Source organism: Rhipicephalus microplus, chromosome 4 (genome assembly GCF_043290135.1).
Source record: "Rhipicephalus microplus isolate Deutch F79 chromosome 4, USDA_Rmic, whole genome shotgun sequence".
In the NCBI taxonomy this organism is placed as follows: Eukaryota; Metazoa; Arthropoda; class Arachnida; order Ixodida; family Ixodidae; genus Rhipicephalus; species Rhipicephalus microplus.
This window is the reverse complement of record NC_134703.1, coordinates 215,546,746-215,566,407: the sequence shown is the minus strand read 5'-3', so window position 1 is coordinate 215,566,407 and position 19,662 is coordinate 215,546,746. Positions and strand designations below refer to the sequence as shown.

At 44.4% G+C, this 19,662-nt stretch overlaps 1 protein-coding gene across 9 annotated transcripts in view; it reads right to left on the bottom strand.

The window, feature by feature from the left end:
* LOC119172975 (cell adhesion molecule Dscam1-like) overlaps positions 1-19,662 on the bottom strand; it is a 2,235,730-nt gene that overhangs the window by 1,087,226 nt on the left and 1,128,842 nt on the right. For 8 of the 9 annotated variants that reach the window (XM_075891768.1, XM_075891770.1, XM_075891774.1 and 5 more), the window contains one exon: positions 10,002-10,154. The exons of the other annotated variant lie outside the window; for it this stretch is intronic. In XM_075891768.1, the coding sequence (XP_075747883.1) occupies positions 10,002-10,154 (153 nt within the window). The remainder of the gene's footprint in view (positions 1-10,001; positions 10,155-19,662) is intronic. 9 annotated transcript variants of the gene reach the window in all.

Here is a 19,662-nt window from a genome sequence, read left to right as displayed (position 1 = left end):
CACAAGCTTGTAACATTACCCCCCCCCCCCCCCTGAAGAGCATCGTATTCAGAGACTATAGTAGTGGTAACCGTGGGGTGAACTTGTACGGCTGCGGAAATTGGAGAAATATTTGAACATGGTTCGCTACGAATGGCTTCAAGGAGTGCGAACGTCGTTCGCTTTGTCAAATGCTGATATTTGCCGCTGAAATTTGTAACCACGAGCTCAGTCACCTTTTGCTTCAAAAGGACTATTCTGTGGGCGACGCAGATTTGCCTAGCTAATAGCACCGACAAATTGGCTTCGGCGATACCACTACTACTGTTATTTATTTCGCTCATTATAGTTACGAATATACTGGTTCGCGGCAGAAGCGTGATTGTGCCGTCGACGATACGAAGTGCTTTTTTCTGCGTAACAGTATCTCTCGGGGTCTGGGCATGCTTGTCGGAAAACGTTATAAGCAATTCTCGCAGGTCAATAACGGCTCCGTGCTTGCGCAGATTATCCATGCCGAGGATGACTTTCCGAAACATTCGCGCAACACTATGAACGAAGTGACGAAGGTGGACTCATAGATTTGCAATCTTGCAATGCACCACCCAATCAGCGTCAAGGGGTGACCTCCTGCTGACCGGAGCTTCAATCTAGGCTCCCAGAGAGTATTCACCTTTCTCAGTTCAGCCACGAGTCAAGCGCTGATAACGGAGTGGTCAGCACCTGTTTCTGCCAGAACAATGACACGATAATTGTTGATTAAGACAGAAATGTCAGCAGAAACGCGTTTGTCCTCGAAGGAAGATGACGGAGAAACGGAATTGTCAGAGGTCGGCGGACAGGTTGTGGGAAGTTGTTTTACCAATCACTCTTCAGTGGCCCCACATCCAGAGGTCGCTCTTCTTAGTTACAGCGGTGTGGATTGGAGACCAGGTGGTCGTCCCGCAATGTTATCAGCGAAACTTCATGGTCCACACGGTGATATGGAGCACCGAGGAGATGGCGAGCGTGACTGGTGTCGTTGAAAGTTCGGAGACTGAATACTTTGCAGGTACTCTGCTTTAGCTCGGAGACGTTTACTGTCACGAGGTCGCCGGGCATCTGGCCGAAAACCAGGGAGGCCCATATGTCGGTACGAAGAGTCACGAAACAGGTGGCCTGGTTTATTGGTAACAAAGAGGCTTATTGTGGGGAGCGTGCCACACACTGAACTTTCGCCCGTCGACTCGCGGAGTCTCGTAACGTGACGCAACTGCGAAGTACTGCATCACGGGCAAAGTGGATGGTCGGGAGGAGTAGCTGACCGCAAGCGCAGGAGTGTGTTTGGCTCCTGCGTACGTTAGCAGAGGAACTTCGGCTGGTGGCGTCACCAGTGGCTGTACCAGCTACCGTACGTCTTCGCGGAAGACGTCAGTCAGGGCAGCTACCTGGAGCTGGGGAGAAAATGCGTGAAGTTTCTGGAGATCCCCACGTACAATGCTGCGCACAAGCTCCATGAGGTCTTTGATGGTGGTGACGGTGAGGGTCTTCCCTGATGATGACCTGCAGGCGACGTTGTTCGGCTGCTCGTACCACGAAGACCGCTGCCTTAGCATCCGCTCCATTGTTGTAGCTTCACGGAAAGATTATGCTACGGTACCAGGTGGGTTGCGCATGAGTCCCGCAAAGAGCTGTTCCTTTGAAGCCTGCATCAGGAAGCGTGGCTTCTTCTCTTCCATCATTGTGGAGTCAGCTCGCCAGAACAACCGAGACATCTCCTCAACAAATATAGCAACGCTTTCGTTGGATTTTAAACTCCTGCAAATGACGAGACGCTCTACTTGCTCTTTTCAGTCCCAACTTTCATACGTGTTCAGGAGCTGAGTGCAGAACACCAACCAGGTTGTCTGGACAGCTTCATGGTTCTCGTACCGAATTCGTGCCACATCATTGAGGTTGAAGTAGAGGTACCTGAGCTTCCTATGGTTATCCCATTCGTTGGCGACGGTGACTCGCTAATACTGGTCCAGCCAGTCTTGAACGTCGTCAAAAAGTTCACCTTCAAACGGCTTGGATGTTTGAAAGGCGTTGAAAGGCCATAGAGAAAGCGGTGTCGGGGCCTGCAGAGTCCGGGTCGCCATTGTTGCACTTGCCATGTTTCTGATGCGTTCTTGACGGGGGCTGAACTGAGGCGGTAGACCGAAAAGCTGCCGACTGCGTCGAAGGTCACCTTGGTTTTCCAAGGTGTCTCCACTTATTTCGGAATAATCTTCGTGTTAGTCGCAGAGCATAGGATGCTACCAAGCATGTTCACCTGAAAATGCGCCCCACCAGAAAATATAATCACTAGAGTGGGCAAAGTTTATGAAGTTGTCAAGGTGTGCACGGAAACAATGCAAATATTTCCTGCCTCTACCACGAAAGTTGATAAACGGGCATCAAACGAACGAGCCGTTCTGAAGCCTTTCACTTGAAACAAGGTCGCGAAGAGCTTCCTCTCAGCGAGCCACTACGTGTTATCAAGGTCCTTGGCTAGTTTGGCATCTATATACAGACAACAAGTATTTTCCCCTGGGCCCATTCTTGACTTTGCGAAATCTCGCACTGACATGAAGCGCTTTACACTGCAAGCAACCGCAAGACTGTACGACCAACTGGGATTCCTAACCCCGTTTGCTATCAGAAAGTTTGCTTTCAGCACATCTGGAAGCTTAAAGTCGAGTGGGACACTGTCCTTCTGCCTTTACTTCTGAATGAATGGAAAACGTGGTGTGATAAGCTCCCTACCCTCTACGGCATCGAGCAACCTCGCTTCTACCTGCAGGACTTGCCACAACAGATCAAGAAGAGCACACTTCAAGTGCTTGCCAAGGGAAGCCATATTAGCCTGTGGTGTAGTTGCCTACCTATGCACCTTCGATCATAAAGAACGAGCTTATTCTACAATCATCCTTTGGAAGGATCACATAGCCCCGATCAAAGAATTGACCTTGGTCAGGTTGGAGCTTCTAGCTTGTTTATACGCATCATGACTGTGTGAACATGTCAAGCGGTCCGTTCCAGAATCCTTCGGCAGTGTGCACCTGTAGACGGAGTCAGTGATAGCGTTCCACTGAATGAGGGGTGACAATCGTCATTGGAAAATATTTGTACGCCATAGAATAGACCAGATTCAAGCTGCTACAAGCAAATATTGGTGGAAGCACTGCCCAGGAAAGAAAACCCTGCAGATATGATCACCAGAGGATCCAATGCCGAGCAGCTTGTATCTTCCGACTTTTGTTGGCATGGACCTTCGTGGCTACTTAAAGGCACCGAATACTGGCCACAGCGAACCGGAGCACCTTCGGACTTCTCGATCAAAAAAGACAGAGCACCACAACATGTAGAAGTAAACGAACCACTGACTACGCTGTCTACAACATCCCAGTTACCCAACCACATATTCCTGTCGCTAATTAATACTTAAGTAATTGTTTTCACCAGATCACTGCCTGGGTCTGGCGATTAATCAGCAATTTAAAGCATGAGACTATTGCGCAAGGATATCCCACCTCCCACGAAATAGCTGGCGCTGACATGTATTGGTTGCGCAAAGATCAGGCAGAAGCATTTCGGAAAAGACAAGGGCAATTCGAAGAGGCGAGCAGCCCTCCCTGACGTCACCTGTACGTAATACATTGACTTTTTTAGTTGACACCGGTATTTTTCACGTGACAGGATGGCTTCACTACAGTCAAAAACCTTGATCGGAGTGACACCCCGTCATTCTTCCGAAAGGCATCCTTTACCGGTACTCATAGTTTCTCAGCACCATCGCCGATTTCTACACGCTGGTGTACGAGACACACTCGTCAACTTATGGGAACAGTTTTGTATTATGTCAGCACGGCAGCTAGTCTAGAAAGTAATCAAGGAATAGGTAGTGTTTCGTCGACAGCGTGCAAGAACATTTCAGGAGCAAACTCCTCCTTCACCTCCAGACAGAGTAAATAGAGCCGAACCATTTCAAGTTGCGGGAATCGACTTCGCTGGACCGCTACTCATTAGGTTGCCCGATTGTTTAAGAAAGGATACATTGTACTCTTAACCTGCGTGGTCGTCAGAGCAGATCACCTTGAGTGGGTAAAGACACCTCTGCTTCTAGCTTTCTAAACGCCTTCCACCACTTCATTTCACGAAGAGGATTTCCTGCGACTATACACTCCAACAATGCTCTCGCGTTCAAACGAAGCAAGAAAGAACTACTTAAACTTGGAAAACCATGCGGACAGAGGAAGTCGCGAACGCATTCACAAACAGCAAGAAGAAATGAAAATGTATTGTTAAGGGATCACCGTTGTGGGGTGGATTTTATGAACATCTATCATATCCGTCAAACAAGCCTTCAAGAAAACTGTAGGACAGCATTGCCTCAAGAAGGATGAACTTGTCGTGACTCTAACAGAAGTTAATGTCGTTCAAAACTTCAGGCCAATCACATACATTTACAGTGACGCCAGAGATTCGGAACTCCTCACACCACCACATTTCTTCACCGGAAAACGGCTCATCTAGATCCCAAGCCCGAGGCCGTCTGAGTTGCCCTCGGAGTCATTGCGCTTGCTGAACCAATCATTAAAGCCGAGACAGGACAATGTAGAGCACTTTCGGCAACGATGAAAAAAAAAATACGTTCAAGAACTACAATTATCCAATCAGCAAAGCCAACTGTGGAAGCGAACATTAAAGACGTCGTATTTCTTGAAGACAACCTACAACCACGCGAACTCTGGAAGTTAGCCAAAGTAACCAAAGTCCACGCTGGTCGCGATAAAAAAGAAATCACAGCATATCCACGGAGTGAATGATGATGAGTAGGGCGAAGTTTCCATCAGCTCGTCCGTGCTTCCGTCTGTACGTTCGTTCTTCCGTCCGTCCGCGTGGCCATATGTGTACCTATGCATATGTCCGTTTGTGTGTCTGTGCATCTATCCATGAGTCCATCTTGTGAACACTACAAATACTGCCATATGCCATCTCACATCTCCTGTGGCACATACCCGCTCTAGAGCAGGTATGCGCCACTGGTGGCTACGTACTTCTACACACATACAAGGAATGGACAGACCCGCGCCTTAAGAGCTTCGCCCCTAAAAAAAATTGGCAGATCCCACAGGCACCCTACTGAGACAATAAAGCTCTTGATCGCATGAGTGCCGCTTAGGCTACCGTTATGGGTGGGACGGCTTCATGCTCTCCCATAGTAGAGTACCTATAGTGCTCTCAATCGTTCACCACTTTTTCTAAACACACAGATCCCACATATCATGGGTATGTATGATATGCGAAGCACGAATGAGGAAGGTTGATATGTCACTCTAAGATCAGCACAATGTTACCAGGTGCAGGTATATTATTCCGTGCATGACCTACGTGTCATGATTATCATGTTTCAATGTGTCGTTTAGCTTCGTCATCTATTGACGTCACGTGATAGCCAATTTAGTATATGTGGAGCTGGCGAAACAGCCGTGAGCACGCTTTAAGCGTGGTTTGCTGTCATTTTCTTAATTAATACACTAGTCAGCATTATCATGTTTGCACCATTCATACACTTTCGTCACCCATTCATGTCACGTAACGCCTAACGCGGTATATGTGGAGTTAGCAAAACGGTCGCGAATGCATCATAAAGGACCCATTATACTCCTGTGTAGCGTTGCGTGCGCGCACGCTGGGCACAGTGACTCTACGTTACCAAAACTAGAGCACTGTATAGTCTGACGCCAGGCGCAACCGGTGTGACTAGCGTTCGTTGGCGCTGCCCGACGGCACCCGGCGCGAAATTCGACATGCTGCATTTCACGTTGATATGTTACCCAGACAACACTGCGTCTCCCTCTTTTCTTGACGGAGGGAAGCCGGACGTGCTGAAACGTGCATGAGTCGAAGCAGCGCAGCGTGAAGAGTGCCTGGGTGTATATGGTACGACCAGTGCCTTGTGTGGCAACGCCGGCGTGACACGACGAAATGAACGCCGGCGAGCACGCGCACCGCGTCACGTCGAAATGTATGGGCGTTTTGAATGTGGTATGTAGACAAGTTCTCACATGACATGCATCTCATGATTATCATGTTTGCACCAGTCACATACCTTCTTCATCCATTAACGTCACGTAATACAAAATTTGTCATATGTAAAGCTAGTGAAACGGCCGTGAGCGGCTCATGAGTGTGGCATGCCGTCGAGTTGTTACGTGACACGCATGTCATGATTATCATGTTCGAGTGTGTCATTACCTATGTCGTCCGTTCGTGTCATGTATTACCGAGTTTGGTACATGTGAAGCTAGCGAAACGGCCGCGAGTGCATCATGAGCGTAGCATGTAATCACGTTGTTACAGGACACGCATGTCATGATTATCATGTTTGAATGTGTCCTTTACCTATGTCACCGCTCGTGTCGCGCACTACCGAGTTTGGCACATGTGAAGCTAGCAAAACGGCTGCGAGCGCATCATGAGCGTAGTATGTAGTCAAGTTGTCACATGACATGCGTCATGTCATTATCATGTTTGCACCAGTCACATACCTTCGTCATTTATTCACGTATCGTAAACTTGGTATATGTGACGCTAGCGAAGCTGCCGCGAGTGCATTATGAGCATGGCATGTAGTCATGTTGTTAAATAACACGCATGTCATGATTTTCATCTTAGTGTCTGTCACTTGTGTTCTCCAGCCAACCATGTCATACCATACCAGCTTTGCAACATGCCATGTGATTGAAACCACCGCAAGAGCGGCGGGACCCTGAAATGTAAATCACGACATTCATGACATACATATGATTTTCATGTTATGACTAGTCAAATGTGTTCTTCATACAGTCACTTTATGTCATACCAAGTTAGGTATTGATACCACTAACAAAATGGTCAGGAGAGGTAAAAGTCGTGGGTGGCTAGCTAGCTAGCTAGCTAGATAGATAGATAGATAGATAGATAGATAGATAGATAGATAGATAGATAGATAGATAGATAGATAGATAGATAGATAGATAGATAGATAGATAGATAGATAGATAGATACGCTCAAAGTCGCTGAAGTTCACTGTGAAATAGGATCATGTACCATCAGATTTGCAAACGGAACGCATCTACAACGACCTACCAAGCTGCTGTAAATTTTGGAAATTCAACAGCTTTCACCAACTTTGTTTTTGCGCGGGGCAGGTTGTAGCAACTTCTGACGAAGAATAAGTTGCCGCATTCCCGTGCTGCTCTGCTCGAGAGATGGTTCTTTTTGTCTATATACGCACACCGAACGTCCATGGTCAAGACACTTCTGAATTGCGCCAGGTCATCTGCAGCTCCAAAAGAATGCGAAAAAAGAAGTGATCACCACTGACTCTGGACAATGAATACCTGAAAAGATTTATTCGTTGAGTATGCCATCGGCTTGGCGATCGCAAAGGTGCTCCCCACCTGCTTCCTGCAATGAGTTACCTTAACAATGAGGCTTGTCTGAAACATTCCTACCCCGTCTCGGTCCCATACGGTCCGGGAATCAGCGAGCAACTGTACAGGATGCAGGGGAAAGAGGCCATTAGGTTGCTCACGAACCCGTCTGAAAAATTGGGCAACTCTGGCCGCTACCAAAAGACCGACTGTGGAAAGAAAGATTCCGCGGGCTGGTCTACAAAATTCTATACACAGACTGCTCTGCGCCTACATCAGTGAGGCAAAAGCTTCCCTGAAAGGATATGAAAAATCTAAACAATGTGCATAACTTCAACGACGCACAAAACGCGCTCGTTGAACAGAGCGAAAAGATGGACCAATACCTCAATTTTGACAAAACCCGGGTCATCGACACGACGGCAGCCACTCAAAAAGACAGTTCTTAGATTCCTGGCATATCCACATCCAAACAAGTTCTGGAAATGTCAACCGCTTAACTGGAACCTTACCCTGTGTACACATGTATGGACTACAGATCCAGTAGAAAAACACTGTGGTAACAGCGATGGTGGAAAAAAGAACGATGAAAAGGGTGACACCACCCCCCGCCCTAGAAAAAAATTGCTAGCGTTGGAGCTGGCCGCGCAGTCATTAGTGAAGAAGGAGCCGTATCGATCCCGAACCGTTATGTCAGTTTAGTCTTTAGGCTTTATTTTTGAACTAAAACTTGGCTGGAGAGTTTATGTTATCAGTATGAAAATTCACCCTGTCAGAAAGATATTTGTCGAAGATGTTCACCTTTGATACTACAGCGCAGCACGCTGCCTGCAATGTACAAAAAATTGACGAGTCAGCTAAAAATCACTGCCTGTTCTCTCAAGAAAGGACGCAACACGCTCAAAAATCACTCGTAGAAAGCCCGTCATTCAGCCACTGGTTGATTTCATCATTGCGCACTCGGTTGTTACAGGCATCGCCGCGGGTGGCCGCGGCTTGTCCGCGCGAGCGCATGCGATAAAACTGAAAAATGCTCGAATTCAAAGAAAAAAAAATACATGAACACGGTCACGACGCCCTCGTGACATATCTTTCTTGCTCCGGTCCAGCGCTTTTGTCGGGACGGGAGAAGAGAAAATGCGATCGCAGCGAGTGACAATTCTTTGTAACGCCACTCAGAAACGACGAACTCATAAAAGTTTCACGGCGTTGAATTCGTGAGGTAATAAGCTCTTCCAGTAAAATACTTCTATGGGTTGGAAAAAAAAGTGATTCAGGGTTCTTTCAATTCACTGAATGTATGGCAATTCCTTCAAGATCTGCCATCGACGGAGCCTTTCGCCACCGTAAAAAAATTGCCCAGCTCTAGCTTAATCGTGCAACGCCGGGCAGACACAGCTAGTTAGCACTGGCGTGTGAAGGTTTAACTGAGCGCACGTTCACTCACATGCCCCTGCACTAATTGTTCACGTTATCACATTGCATTTCACGAGTATTGGCTAGGTATCGGTCGGGTTCAATTGAGAATTCTTTCACAATCATAGCGCCAAGTACTCCATTTCTCTGAATAACCAATTTGCCAAATTTTCATCTTCAAGCTTGATCTTAATTAGGTTGATCGTATGTTAACCTAAGCGTAATTAACAAGTTAACCGAATTAGCACAAGCTTAGGCTCAGTCTTGAATAGTATTAGACTAAGCTCCACTCATTCTACTTGCGCGGCAGGCTTAGGCATAAAAGATCGGTCAAAATAAGGTTTATTACTGTTTGATTTCTTTAACCAAGTTGTGCCTAGCTAAGTAGGTTTCACAATGCTAATATGGCTTTCTAAGGCTTGCCTATGGGGACATTGATTTAGCTAGGCACAGATGTTCTTCCTTTTGCTTCACGCCGCCACCACTCCAGCGTAATCATTGCTTTTTCTCTACGTCCGAAACTGGACAAACAGCTGGCATATCACTGATGCTGCAAACAAGAAAACAATACGTCCGGCTGCTTTTTCAGATCTTCCGATGCAGTTGGGCAGCGTTTTTTTTTTTGTACACCGCTTCGCAGCCACAGAATCGGGGAGCGACTAGCCTGTTAAATGCGGCAACTTGCCGGTCTCGTTTCTGTCACCGTGGACGGCAAAAGGTGGCAAGCCAAGTAATGTCTGGAACTTTTTTTTGTTTCTTTTTTTCATTTCTTGCCACGATGCATTTCTTGGCGTCTTGTAAATAAAAAGATCAATGTCATGCGGCACGTGGTGAAAGACAGGTGAACTAAACGCTGATGTCCACGAAAGCTAGATCTGCGTACGTAACAGTGCTGCCTAACTTATCTGAGTACTATTAATAATGAAAAAGCATGGCAGCTGGAAGGCGTTTTTAGCGCACCGAATTGCTTGTGGTATATTGAGTAAAAAAAAGCGATTGCATCAAGTGATTGTTCGAGCGTGTATTAGCTGCTGATGTATCAATAGCCAAAGGTAGCCAAGTATTCATCGTCATTTTTTGTCACCGCGGCCTTTGAAAGGTAGCCAATCTGGCTTAAAGTAGCCATATCTGGTGACCCTGACGGACGGGACGCAACAAGCACAATAAACAAGATGTTCACTTACCATCTTCCATCGTGCGACAAAACACCGGTTCGCTCTCCGTGCCAAGGCCACGCTGCGTGAACGCGGCGACCTGGATGAAGTAATTCGTGTATTTGCGCAAATCCACCAGGGTGGTCTCTTGGCCCGTCACGGCTTTTTCTTCACGGCTGCGCTCTGCAAAAAACCATTTAATGCCACGTGAAACATGGAGAAAATGCTCACTGCTTAGATGGGCTAGAACATACAAGTTGTGCGAGGAGGATACAGTTGAAAACGCGAAAGATACCTAGATTCTCAATATACGATTCTTTAAAACTTCAGAATAATTATCCCAATAAGTGTTTGCGTGCTTTGACTAAGCAGTTCCAATATTATCACAGAGTTCTGACTGTCACGTAAAAAAATACAACAGGGCCTAATTCACAAAACTCACTTACGAAACATTTTAGCGCAACAGAAATTTTGTTGCGTAAGTCGATTCACGAAACGAAAACAAAACGTCGTAAGAGGCCATCGTTGTCACAACGGCCGCTGCAATAAAGCGCGCTGTGACTGCCCGGGAACATGTCAGCGATGGTGATGCAGTTGCTATGTTTGCTTACGTCACTGAAAAGTGCTCGTAAGTGGATTCACGAAGCGAAATTGTGCGTAAAAACAGCGTGGCTGAGAGAAAATCCTAAGAGTGGTCTGGACCACTCTTAGGAACAATGTGGGTACTTAGAACCTGCCGCCGCGGTGGTATACCTTGGTGCCCTGGCTGGTTTTGAGTTAGGTCACGCCCATGAAGAACTGCCTGATGTCTGCTGGTGCGTATTTATTTCTTTCGGTGCTTTGAATTTCGCTAGTTGTTTCCCTTGTACGCAGTGGATTGCGTTGACAACCACCATCGTCCAATAAGTTCGAAGTTTCACTTATTGAAGAATTCTATTGGGCGTCAATGGCGTAAAATTGTGCATGTAACGATTTGTGGTTGGATAAAAACCAATGTGCTACGCCAATGGTCAGTGCATTCGAACGTGGCACGGCATAGGATCAAGCTTATTTGTTATGTTGTTGTATTGCGCCCCATCTCATCCATATAAAAGTATGAATCGAGATCCTTGCCTCATTGGTAGAAATTACCACCAAAGAGATTAATGGGAGCACATTCCTTGCACGCTATTGAAAATAAAAATGAGAAGAACTTTTCAGTCAGTGGTTCATAAAGCTTGTGCTCTAGTGTACTTTGATTGACTCTAACTGTCCAATGGGTGCGATTTCTGAAATACAGCTGTCGATACACTTTGGGATGATCTGGAACAGCGCGTACTTTGTAAATCGAAGCGTATTAGGGGTGCGCGTGATTACGCATTAAACTACAAACAAATCAAGCATTTTCCCCTGCACTGTTCAGAAACCAATATGAACCGTGATAATATGGCGAGCAGTCGGAATAAAATGGCCCTAGTAACCTTGTGTGACACCGGAAATATGCAAACCCTCACGATTTTGGAGAAAACCTTGGCTGAATTGATCCCTGCGAGAATTACCAGTCGTTCAACTTAGCGCACGAACATCAATAAAAGGTAGGGGGAGCCACTGACATGAATTTTGTGCGACGCAGCGACCACCTGACCTGACAATATTAGCGTGGCAAAGGCGAATCCCCTGTCGCATGCTCTGATCGAAGCAGACGAAAAACGCGACCAGACGCCGACTTGGCCGACATGCACAGCTTGTGATTGGTTGTGAAGCAACACCCTCTACATCAGCTCACTCCGTGACGTTGCCAAAACAGTTCTGTCATCTGGCACGCCTGTCGTGTTCGTCATATCATCCCCCTCACACATAAGAGCAAGTTTCATCACGCCGTGAAAATTGCGCAAGTACTTTCTAAGATCTCTCTTACGTGCTGCGCAGTTGTCGAAAACAACATGGCGTCGTAAACAGCATATCGGTCACTGCGACTTTCAGCAAACGCTTCTCACATGAGTTACTTCAGCGTTCGACCGGATGTGTTGTGATTACGGCAGCTCTTTCGGGGCGTGTAAGCAGTTCGAAAAGCTGCGGCAGTGCAATGGTGTACGGTGAAGCGCAGCGGAGCCTGTGCGTCGGTGTGGCTATCAAGCGGGGATCGGCGCCGGTTTATCAACGGCAACTAGCACTCGAGAAGCCTGCAGTGTGTGTTTGTGTGCCGGTAGCAGTTCGTTCACTTGACTTTCCAGTCTCTCAGTTGGGTGCTGTGCGACATTTCGGATTGACAGCATTTTGGCGCGTTACTTGAGTGACCCCAAGTACAGTACGCACGGAAACGTACGAACTACGCACTGTATTCGGTTCTTGCTTCGCCACTGGTTAGCCTGTACGCTTCTATTTTCTTGTGGGCAATCTAGTATTCGAGAGTGAAACGATGTTAGTTGTGAACAGTGGTGCTGTGTTGACGTTTCCAAGACTTGTGAAGAAGCTGTGCTCATGTGACCGAAAATTGAAAGACATCGTTGATAACTGTTTTGCCCTGTGAAGTCGCGGTGGTGGAGCTTGGCGCTTTTATTTGTTAACTCGTCCCTTCTCGTTTTTGTGATAACCATAGTCCTAGTGCATGATGTGATGAACCGAAGCTGCGAGATGCTACATTTTGTTGTGAATCGTGCTACTTTGGCAGCGCGCTGAAGTTGTAAGCCAGTGCCGGCTAACTACAGGTTTCCGAGTTCATCTGGCCATCGTTTTTCACAGCATTAGAGCCTTGACAACAGCCGGTCATGGCCAGTTCTTACAATACATCAATGGACGTGCCCACCTGGCCAGCCCTTCATTGCTGTCACCGGCAGCTTCCAGTCTGCAGATGTCCTTTACCTGTCGGCCATAGAGCACACTTGGTTCCTCATGACACCGACGGCTACTAAATGCTGCCATCGGTGAGTTCACCTTGCAGAACTGAATTTACCCTGTACTATAACTCACGCAGTACTATAACGTGTGCAAGTTTTTAAGCCCATCAGATGTATTGTTTCCCTATGGTAAGTTGAAGCATGAAAATTTTACTACTACTATACTACTATATACATACATATATTATAAAGCAAATACATCAGAAGTTTTTGTCATTTGATACAAGTGAACTCTTGTTTGATTATAAGGTTGGGCCTGTCGATTTACCACGTTTGATAGTTGGAAAGTTAATGTGAATTCATTTTCTAGGAGCCAGGTTGCACTTGAGATATTTTGGAAAATTAGTTCTATAGATGATTACCACTGTGGTAGCACTATACTTCACTAGGACAATTATATTGTGGTACGTAAATTTTACATGAGGCTTCAGTTTATTTCAGTGATTATAGCAGATTTTGGTCACTTTGACGAAGTGATAGCTTCATAAAGTAAGAATTCGAAGTAAGTGCTTTTAATGATTGTTTTTAAATATATTGTTTTTGGCTCTTCACAGATGGCAGAGATTGGTTTGTTAAGGTCCTGTGATGCATCGGTTGCACACACTGGCACATGAATCCTCATCATGATTTGGAGCACCTATACAAAAATAGGAAGGACACGTGCTCTCTAACTCTGCAAGTCCATGTCACTGCTGTGACTGTTATCATTCAGCGGATGTGGCCTGGAAGCATGCATGGCAGCTTCATCTGGAAGGACTGCGATCTGCTTGAGAGCTTAGAGGGCACAAAACTGCCTAACGGCTGGCTGCAGAATTAGTTTTGCTTTAATACACACGATTAAGTGAACACCACTTACAGTGCTCAAATTGAAAACTCAAGCATGGTTGCTTGCAGCGGATACCTGTATTATTCTCACACATAATTCTTATTCAACATTTGGAGAACTAAATTTCAAGATAATTGAAATAGTTGAAAGTTGAAAACCTGCAGAATGAACCTCCCATCATTTGAGACTCAAAAACTTGTGCTTTCAAACGAGCACAAATACTTTGATTCCTTTTTGAGCTCTCGAGCTTGTGACTCTCTCTGTGGATCAAGTGCTCTGGAAGGAAATAGCAAGTGGTTAAAAAGTGTCTGGATGTTCACAGCATGCAAGGAGAAAGACCAATTGAACAAGCCTCAGACGACATAGGGCCAGTAACTGCATCTTTTACTTCATGTAGCTTTTTCTCTCTCAGTGCTGTGGCTAGTTGTGTTTCAGCCGAACATGTTCATCACGATTGCGTAGTGATATGTTTTTCTACAAATTTTACCTGACCTAATTAGCAATAGTTGATCTCTAAAGGTGACGTTCAGTGTGTTTCAAAGCCATGGTTCCTCATCTCTCTGTCTGTAGCTAGCCTACTTCAGCAGCAGTGCGATGCAGCCAGCAACCATGCAAGCCAAGTCACGGAGCGCTCCTTCGGTATTCTGTACAGGACGCAGCATATTCATCCGGCAAGACACTGGTATCAACAATAAAGGTGAGTGTTGGTGGAACCTGTAGGATTGATTGATTAACTTGTGGGGTTTAACGTCCCAAACCACCATATGAATATAAGAGACGCCGTAGTGGAGGGCTCCGGAAATTTCAACCACCTGGGGTTCTTTAACGTGGGCACCTGTAGATACCCGTCGCGTTTGTTGCGTGTGAATATTTCCCCTGAGGAAGTGCATTTTCGAAAGGTTTTCTTCTTTTAGAATAATAGATATCAGCAACAAACACACTCATAATCCACAAGTGCTTTGTGTCTTCTAGACTTCCCATTTGCTTCTATACGTGGTATAGTGAGCTGGCTAGGTTAGACAGCCCTAAAGTTATGAACATTGGCTGTTGTGTTGTAATGCAGTCTAACTTGTGTTTCTTAGTGAATTTATTTGTGGTGTGCTTCTCGCACCTAGTGTGAAGTTGAAATAGAAGAAACTTCATCGGCTTTTTATGCCTAGCAGAAGTTTCAGGCCTTCATCTATAACATTGTAGTTTTGCTATTGCATTATAATAAAATATATTTTCAGTCTTCACTGTTTGTGTGTGTGTTGAGGCTTGTCATGAGCTTCGGAAATTACGACATCTGTAAATATGAGCACATATTTAACAACTGTACACTTTTTCATGTAGCATGGTTGTAATAATGATCTGTACTTTTCTAAGTTCTAGCACTAGCAAGGGATCCAGTGCTCCACCATCATGTACAGTGTATCAAGAACAGAGCACAGAAGACCAAAAAGTATAAAGGGACTGCCAGTGACTATTCTCCTGCTCAAAGTTTACGACAGCAGAAAGAGCACATTGTGATGTCAGGAGCAGTTTGAATTGTATACGTAGTAACATTCTGCGCAGCTGCAGCTTAACTTTTTAGCAATGCATTATTCAGCAGTTTTTTTTTTGCTTGCATTACAAATTAATTAAATTTTGCATGGAAGATACCAAACTATGACACTAAATTAATGGCTGCTGTAGTGTTAGTGGGCAAATACTTTTGAGCTAAAGTTTTTAACATGTGTGTTCATGTCTCTGCATTTAACTGTCACAGCATCCATGGTCGGCAATGGTAACTGTGTTTGCATTCTTTGTAGTACAAGAAGTAAAGCCATGGATGCGGTAAGCTTGTACTTAGTCGATGTATTCCTTCAGTGTACACACATTTGAATAGCATCAATGATGCCATGAGTGTATAAGCTGTGGGAAGAGAATGTATGTGGATTATTTTATTTGGAAGGAAGAGAATCATCACTACTCCTAGTATATCTTAACAGTATATTTTAGTGCTTGTGTATTGTTATTCCACTGTCTGTCCATCCTTGAACAGTCTACTTCTCTGTTTCTACTGTGTAAGTGTAACATTTTAATGTATACTTTGCTTGTATAGGTTTGTTCATAATGTAATTGAGTACTATGCAAGTGACTTATCATCTATGCAGCTCTACTCAAACTAGAAATCAAAGTATTTATTTTTATTTATAGGTAGGTATACCATGCACTTACTTATCATTTTCTAGGCGCCTGTGCAATTGTTAAGCCCCACAAAAGTACTGGTATACTCTTAAAATAGTTTGTTAGTGGAAGTAACAATGTGCTTACAACCATTATTACTATCCTCAGATGAACTGTGAAAACTTTATGGAAATGTGTTTACATTTTTTTAACTGTGTGAAGGTAAATGTTGTTATGTTCTTTTATTGTGGTCCCTGTTTCAAGCAAATGACACATAATTACTTTGCAGTGGAATAGTATGAGTTTTTATTTTCCACATATCTGCTGAGCAACATCGCAGTTGAGGCCAGCAGCAAGACCTGCATATATAGTAAGTGTACAGTCTTTGCCCATCAGTGAGCTGAATTTTTTTCAAGCAGACTAACAGACCGCTGTATGGGAAATGTGTTGATGTGAAAACTTTGAAGTCTTTTAGAGGAGTGTTTTCAGGGAACAAAATAGGGTCTATAGCTGTCAATATCAACACTGTTTGCACCAAGGAGCGTAGTAGCTTAGAAGTGTAGTATTCATGTATTGTCTAGAATTTCTTTGCGCTGTGCCGCTTTTCAGCCCAAGTGTCCTAACATGCTTTGTTAGTGTGTTGGGAATGAGCCAAGCTATGTAAATAAACAGAGTAATATTGCAGACATGTATGAAATATTGATGCATAGCCCTTTTCTTTAGCATGAAGTTGTCAAGGACTTTATTCTAGTGTTTCTTATAAAAACTGCTTGTTTTTATAAGAAACAGAAACTATGCATCAAGCTTTTCCGAGATGGTTCGAGAAACACCAAGTTCAGACACAACACTGCTGGTGGATTTCTCTTGTAAGTTCCTTTCTGCATATTCAAAATGAGTGTATTAGAAATGTTGTTTTCTAGTTATTCATCCTAATATTTACACCTCTGTGTATGTATGTTTGTATGTATGTATGTATGTATATATGTATGTATGTATGTATGTATGTATGTATGTATTTATGTATCTTCTAAATGAGAATCCGAGCCATTGTATGTTTAAATCTGTTTTTACTGCCTAAAAATAAATGTAACCTTACACAAAATATGTGCATTCGAATAAGTTTCATTTGCCAACGTACAGTAAAATGGAACCAACGAGCGAAGATTAGTTTAGAGCATGGCTACTCTACATGGCATATCTTGCACACATTGCGTAGGTCGACTACGTCGATTTCAACATATCAATTTTATTCGGTAATAAGCAAGCTATCACGCGTGGTTGTATATGTGTGTGATATTTATGCACATTGTAAGGCTGGTTGGCAATTACTATTAAGGTCACAAACCTAGTCAAGCTGAATACACGAATTTTGTCCATGCACCTTTCATCTGTACTGGAACTGTTGTTAATAAAAAATAAACTGCGGTTTAAACATTAGTTGTAGTAACCGAAAGCAGAGTATCTCTCTATGACACAAATCAAATTGCCATTGTTCTGTTCCGTTCTGGACAATAGAGGACCCTCTCAGCAGAACAACTCATTACCTGCTATAGTTCATTTTTAATCATTGAGAGCGACATTACACTGACGCGCACAGCATGACAGATAGCAGGAGAGAAGACACAAACTAATCACTCTGTGTCTTCTCTAACTGTTCGTGCTCGTTGGCCTTGCTGCATGTAATGATGCCCGCCAAATTAGCACGAAAACATGTCCCGACAAAAGCAGTGAACTTGGCCGCAAGGAATTAGCTCGCTGCATGTGTAGATTTTCTTCAAAACACCGTAACGACCGATCGCTGGTCGAATATCTAAACACGTGAAAAGTAATATGCCATGTATGATATTGGTATTTCAGCACTGGGCACTTTTGAAATAAGAGAGGATGGAGGGAAAAATTATGAACCCTGAGTTATGTAATTTATGAAGGAGCATGGTACAGCGCTTTTGGGTCAAAAGGGGCGTGAAAGAAGAAGGTGCGAGAGCCACTTTCTCAAAAAAGTAGTACCCGCTGCCGCGCATAATCTCAGGCCGGGAAACCTCTGAAAAAAGTGCTCGGTTACACTGCGGATCGAGCCCAGAACCTCCTAGATTGTAGCTGAGCACTGTAACCGCTCGTCCATTGCAGCAGTGCTTGTGTTCATCTTATTGCTGATATATCTTCAATGCTTCGAATGACGCGAAATGCAAAAACGTGTGGTGAAACTTGGTCAAAAATAGAATAAATAGCTATAATGCGTTTGCCCAAGGTTACTAGAAGACAGAAACTGCCACTTGTGGCTGTGTAACAGTGCACTATTTATCTTGTACATTACTGTCATGGTGATGGGAAAGCCGGCTGTAACGTACGCTACCTTCTCATAGTTTGCCAAATATAAATAAAAAAATGAAAATATATATCGGCCGGCAACAACGCTAATCAATTGTTATGAATTCACTGTGACTAGTGTCACTTTCACTAGATGAATAGTGAGTTTGTCTTCATTCTCGTTTTATAAGGAAGATTTGGCTCATTAACTTACAACTCTCCTAATTAGCATTGATTTTCTCACATCTAAAGAAAGTCACACTTCATCTCGCTTTGTGTGTTCCTGTCGCTACCAAAAAACGCGTACTCTGCTTTTTTTATGCTCTCCAACCATCTGACGCTGCTTTACGGAAACTTTCCCTGACGTCTGCTGGGCCAGAAAAATGTCTTTATTATCTATCGATTTCCAGCTTTCGTCGAGACAAAACGAGAGTCTCTCTATCTCTCTCTTTTCGTACTTTTTGCACGTGTGATAACGTCTCTTGACTTCAAGACTCGTATACACGCCCCTTGCTTTGTTTGCTTACTCAAACAATGCTGGACGAAATATTTGCACCGTGTTTTGTGAAAAGCATTAGCACTGAAACACCTCCTGACGAGTCTCCCTTGTTTTACGTAGACACATATCTAAGCGTAAGCGTATGCTCTTTCTCGCATTCCAGCTTTATAAAAATGCTGCGGTGCATGGAACCAGCGATATTCCGCTCCCAATTTTATTTGATTACTGCTGTTCTCTATTTCTGCATAATTCGTCCGCTGGCACAAAAGTCGCTCTTGTGTCTTGTATTAAGAATATTGTAAGAAAGGCCACTTTTTACGTCTAGGTACAAAACATTCCTACGTTCACCTCTATACAGTGCTCGATTACACTGGATTAGTTAAGTAGCAGGGCAGCTTCATTAAACGTAAAGTAACTGGTCGCGTTAAACAAGAGAAGACATTTGAGGCACATTTTCAAACATTGCATGCATCGATTTATGCGTGGTTTCATTGATGTGGTGCACCTGGAGCGTTGTTTACTTATACTTGGCGAGATATTGCATGGATTGCTCGATGGCGTGAGGCCATCAAGCAATTTCTTTTTAAGCTACAGTAGTTGATGAAAGGCGAGTGGTTGGCTTTGCACAGCACACCAAAACGTCTATTGCAACGTACGCGGCATCCCGTAAGCGCTGTAGCAGACGCTCGCGGAACTGAAACGTAGATGCAGCAAGTCATTGGTTATCATCGTATACTCTCGATGCTAGACGCTTTGCGTGCTACCTTGATTTTATCGGCACACACTTCTTTCTTTCCTTGTCGTTTTATCAGCTATCGTGTGTCCTCCTCGCCCTCTGAAGTGCCCAATAAGTTAAATTCGTACCCGCGCTATAGTTATCCCTCTAGATAAGAGAATTCTTGGCTAAGAAAATGCGTAGCCAAGAGAAAGCTTTGTGAATTCGGCCCCTGGTTTATTAGGTGAACTTGTACCCATGAAAAGAAGTTGTGCTGCATGGGTAGAGGCTTTTCGGATGTTAGCCTTCTCATTAGCTGG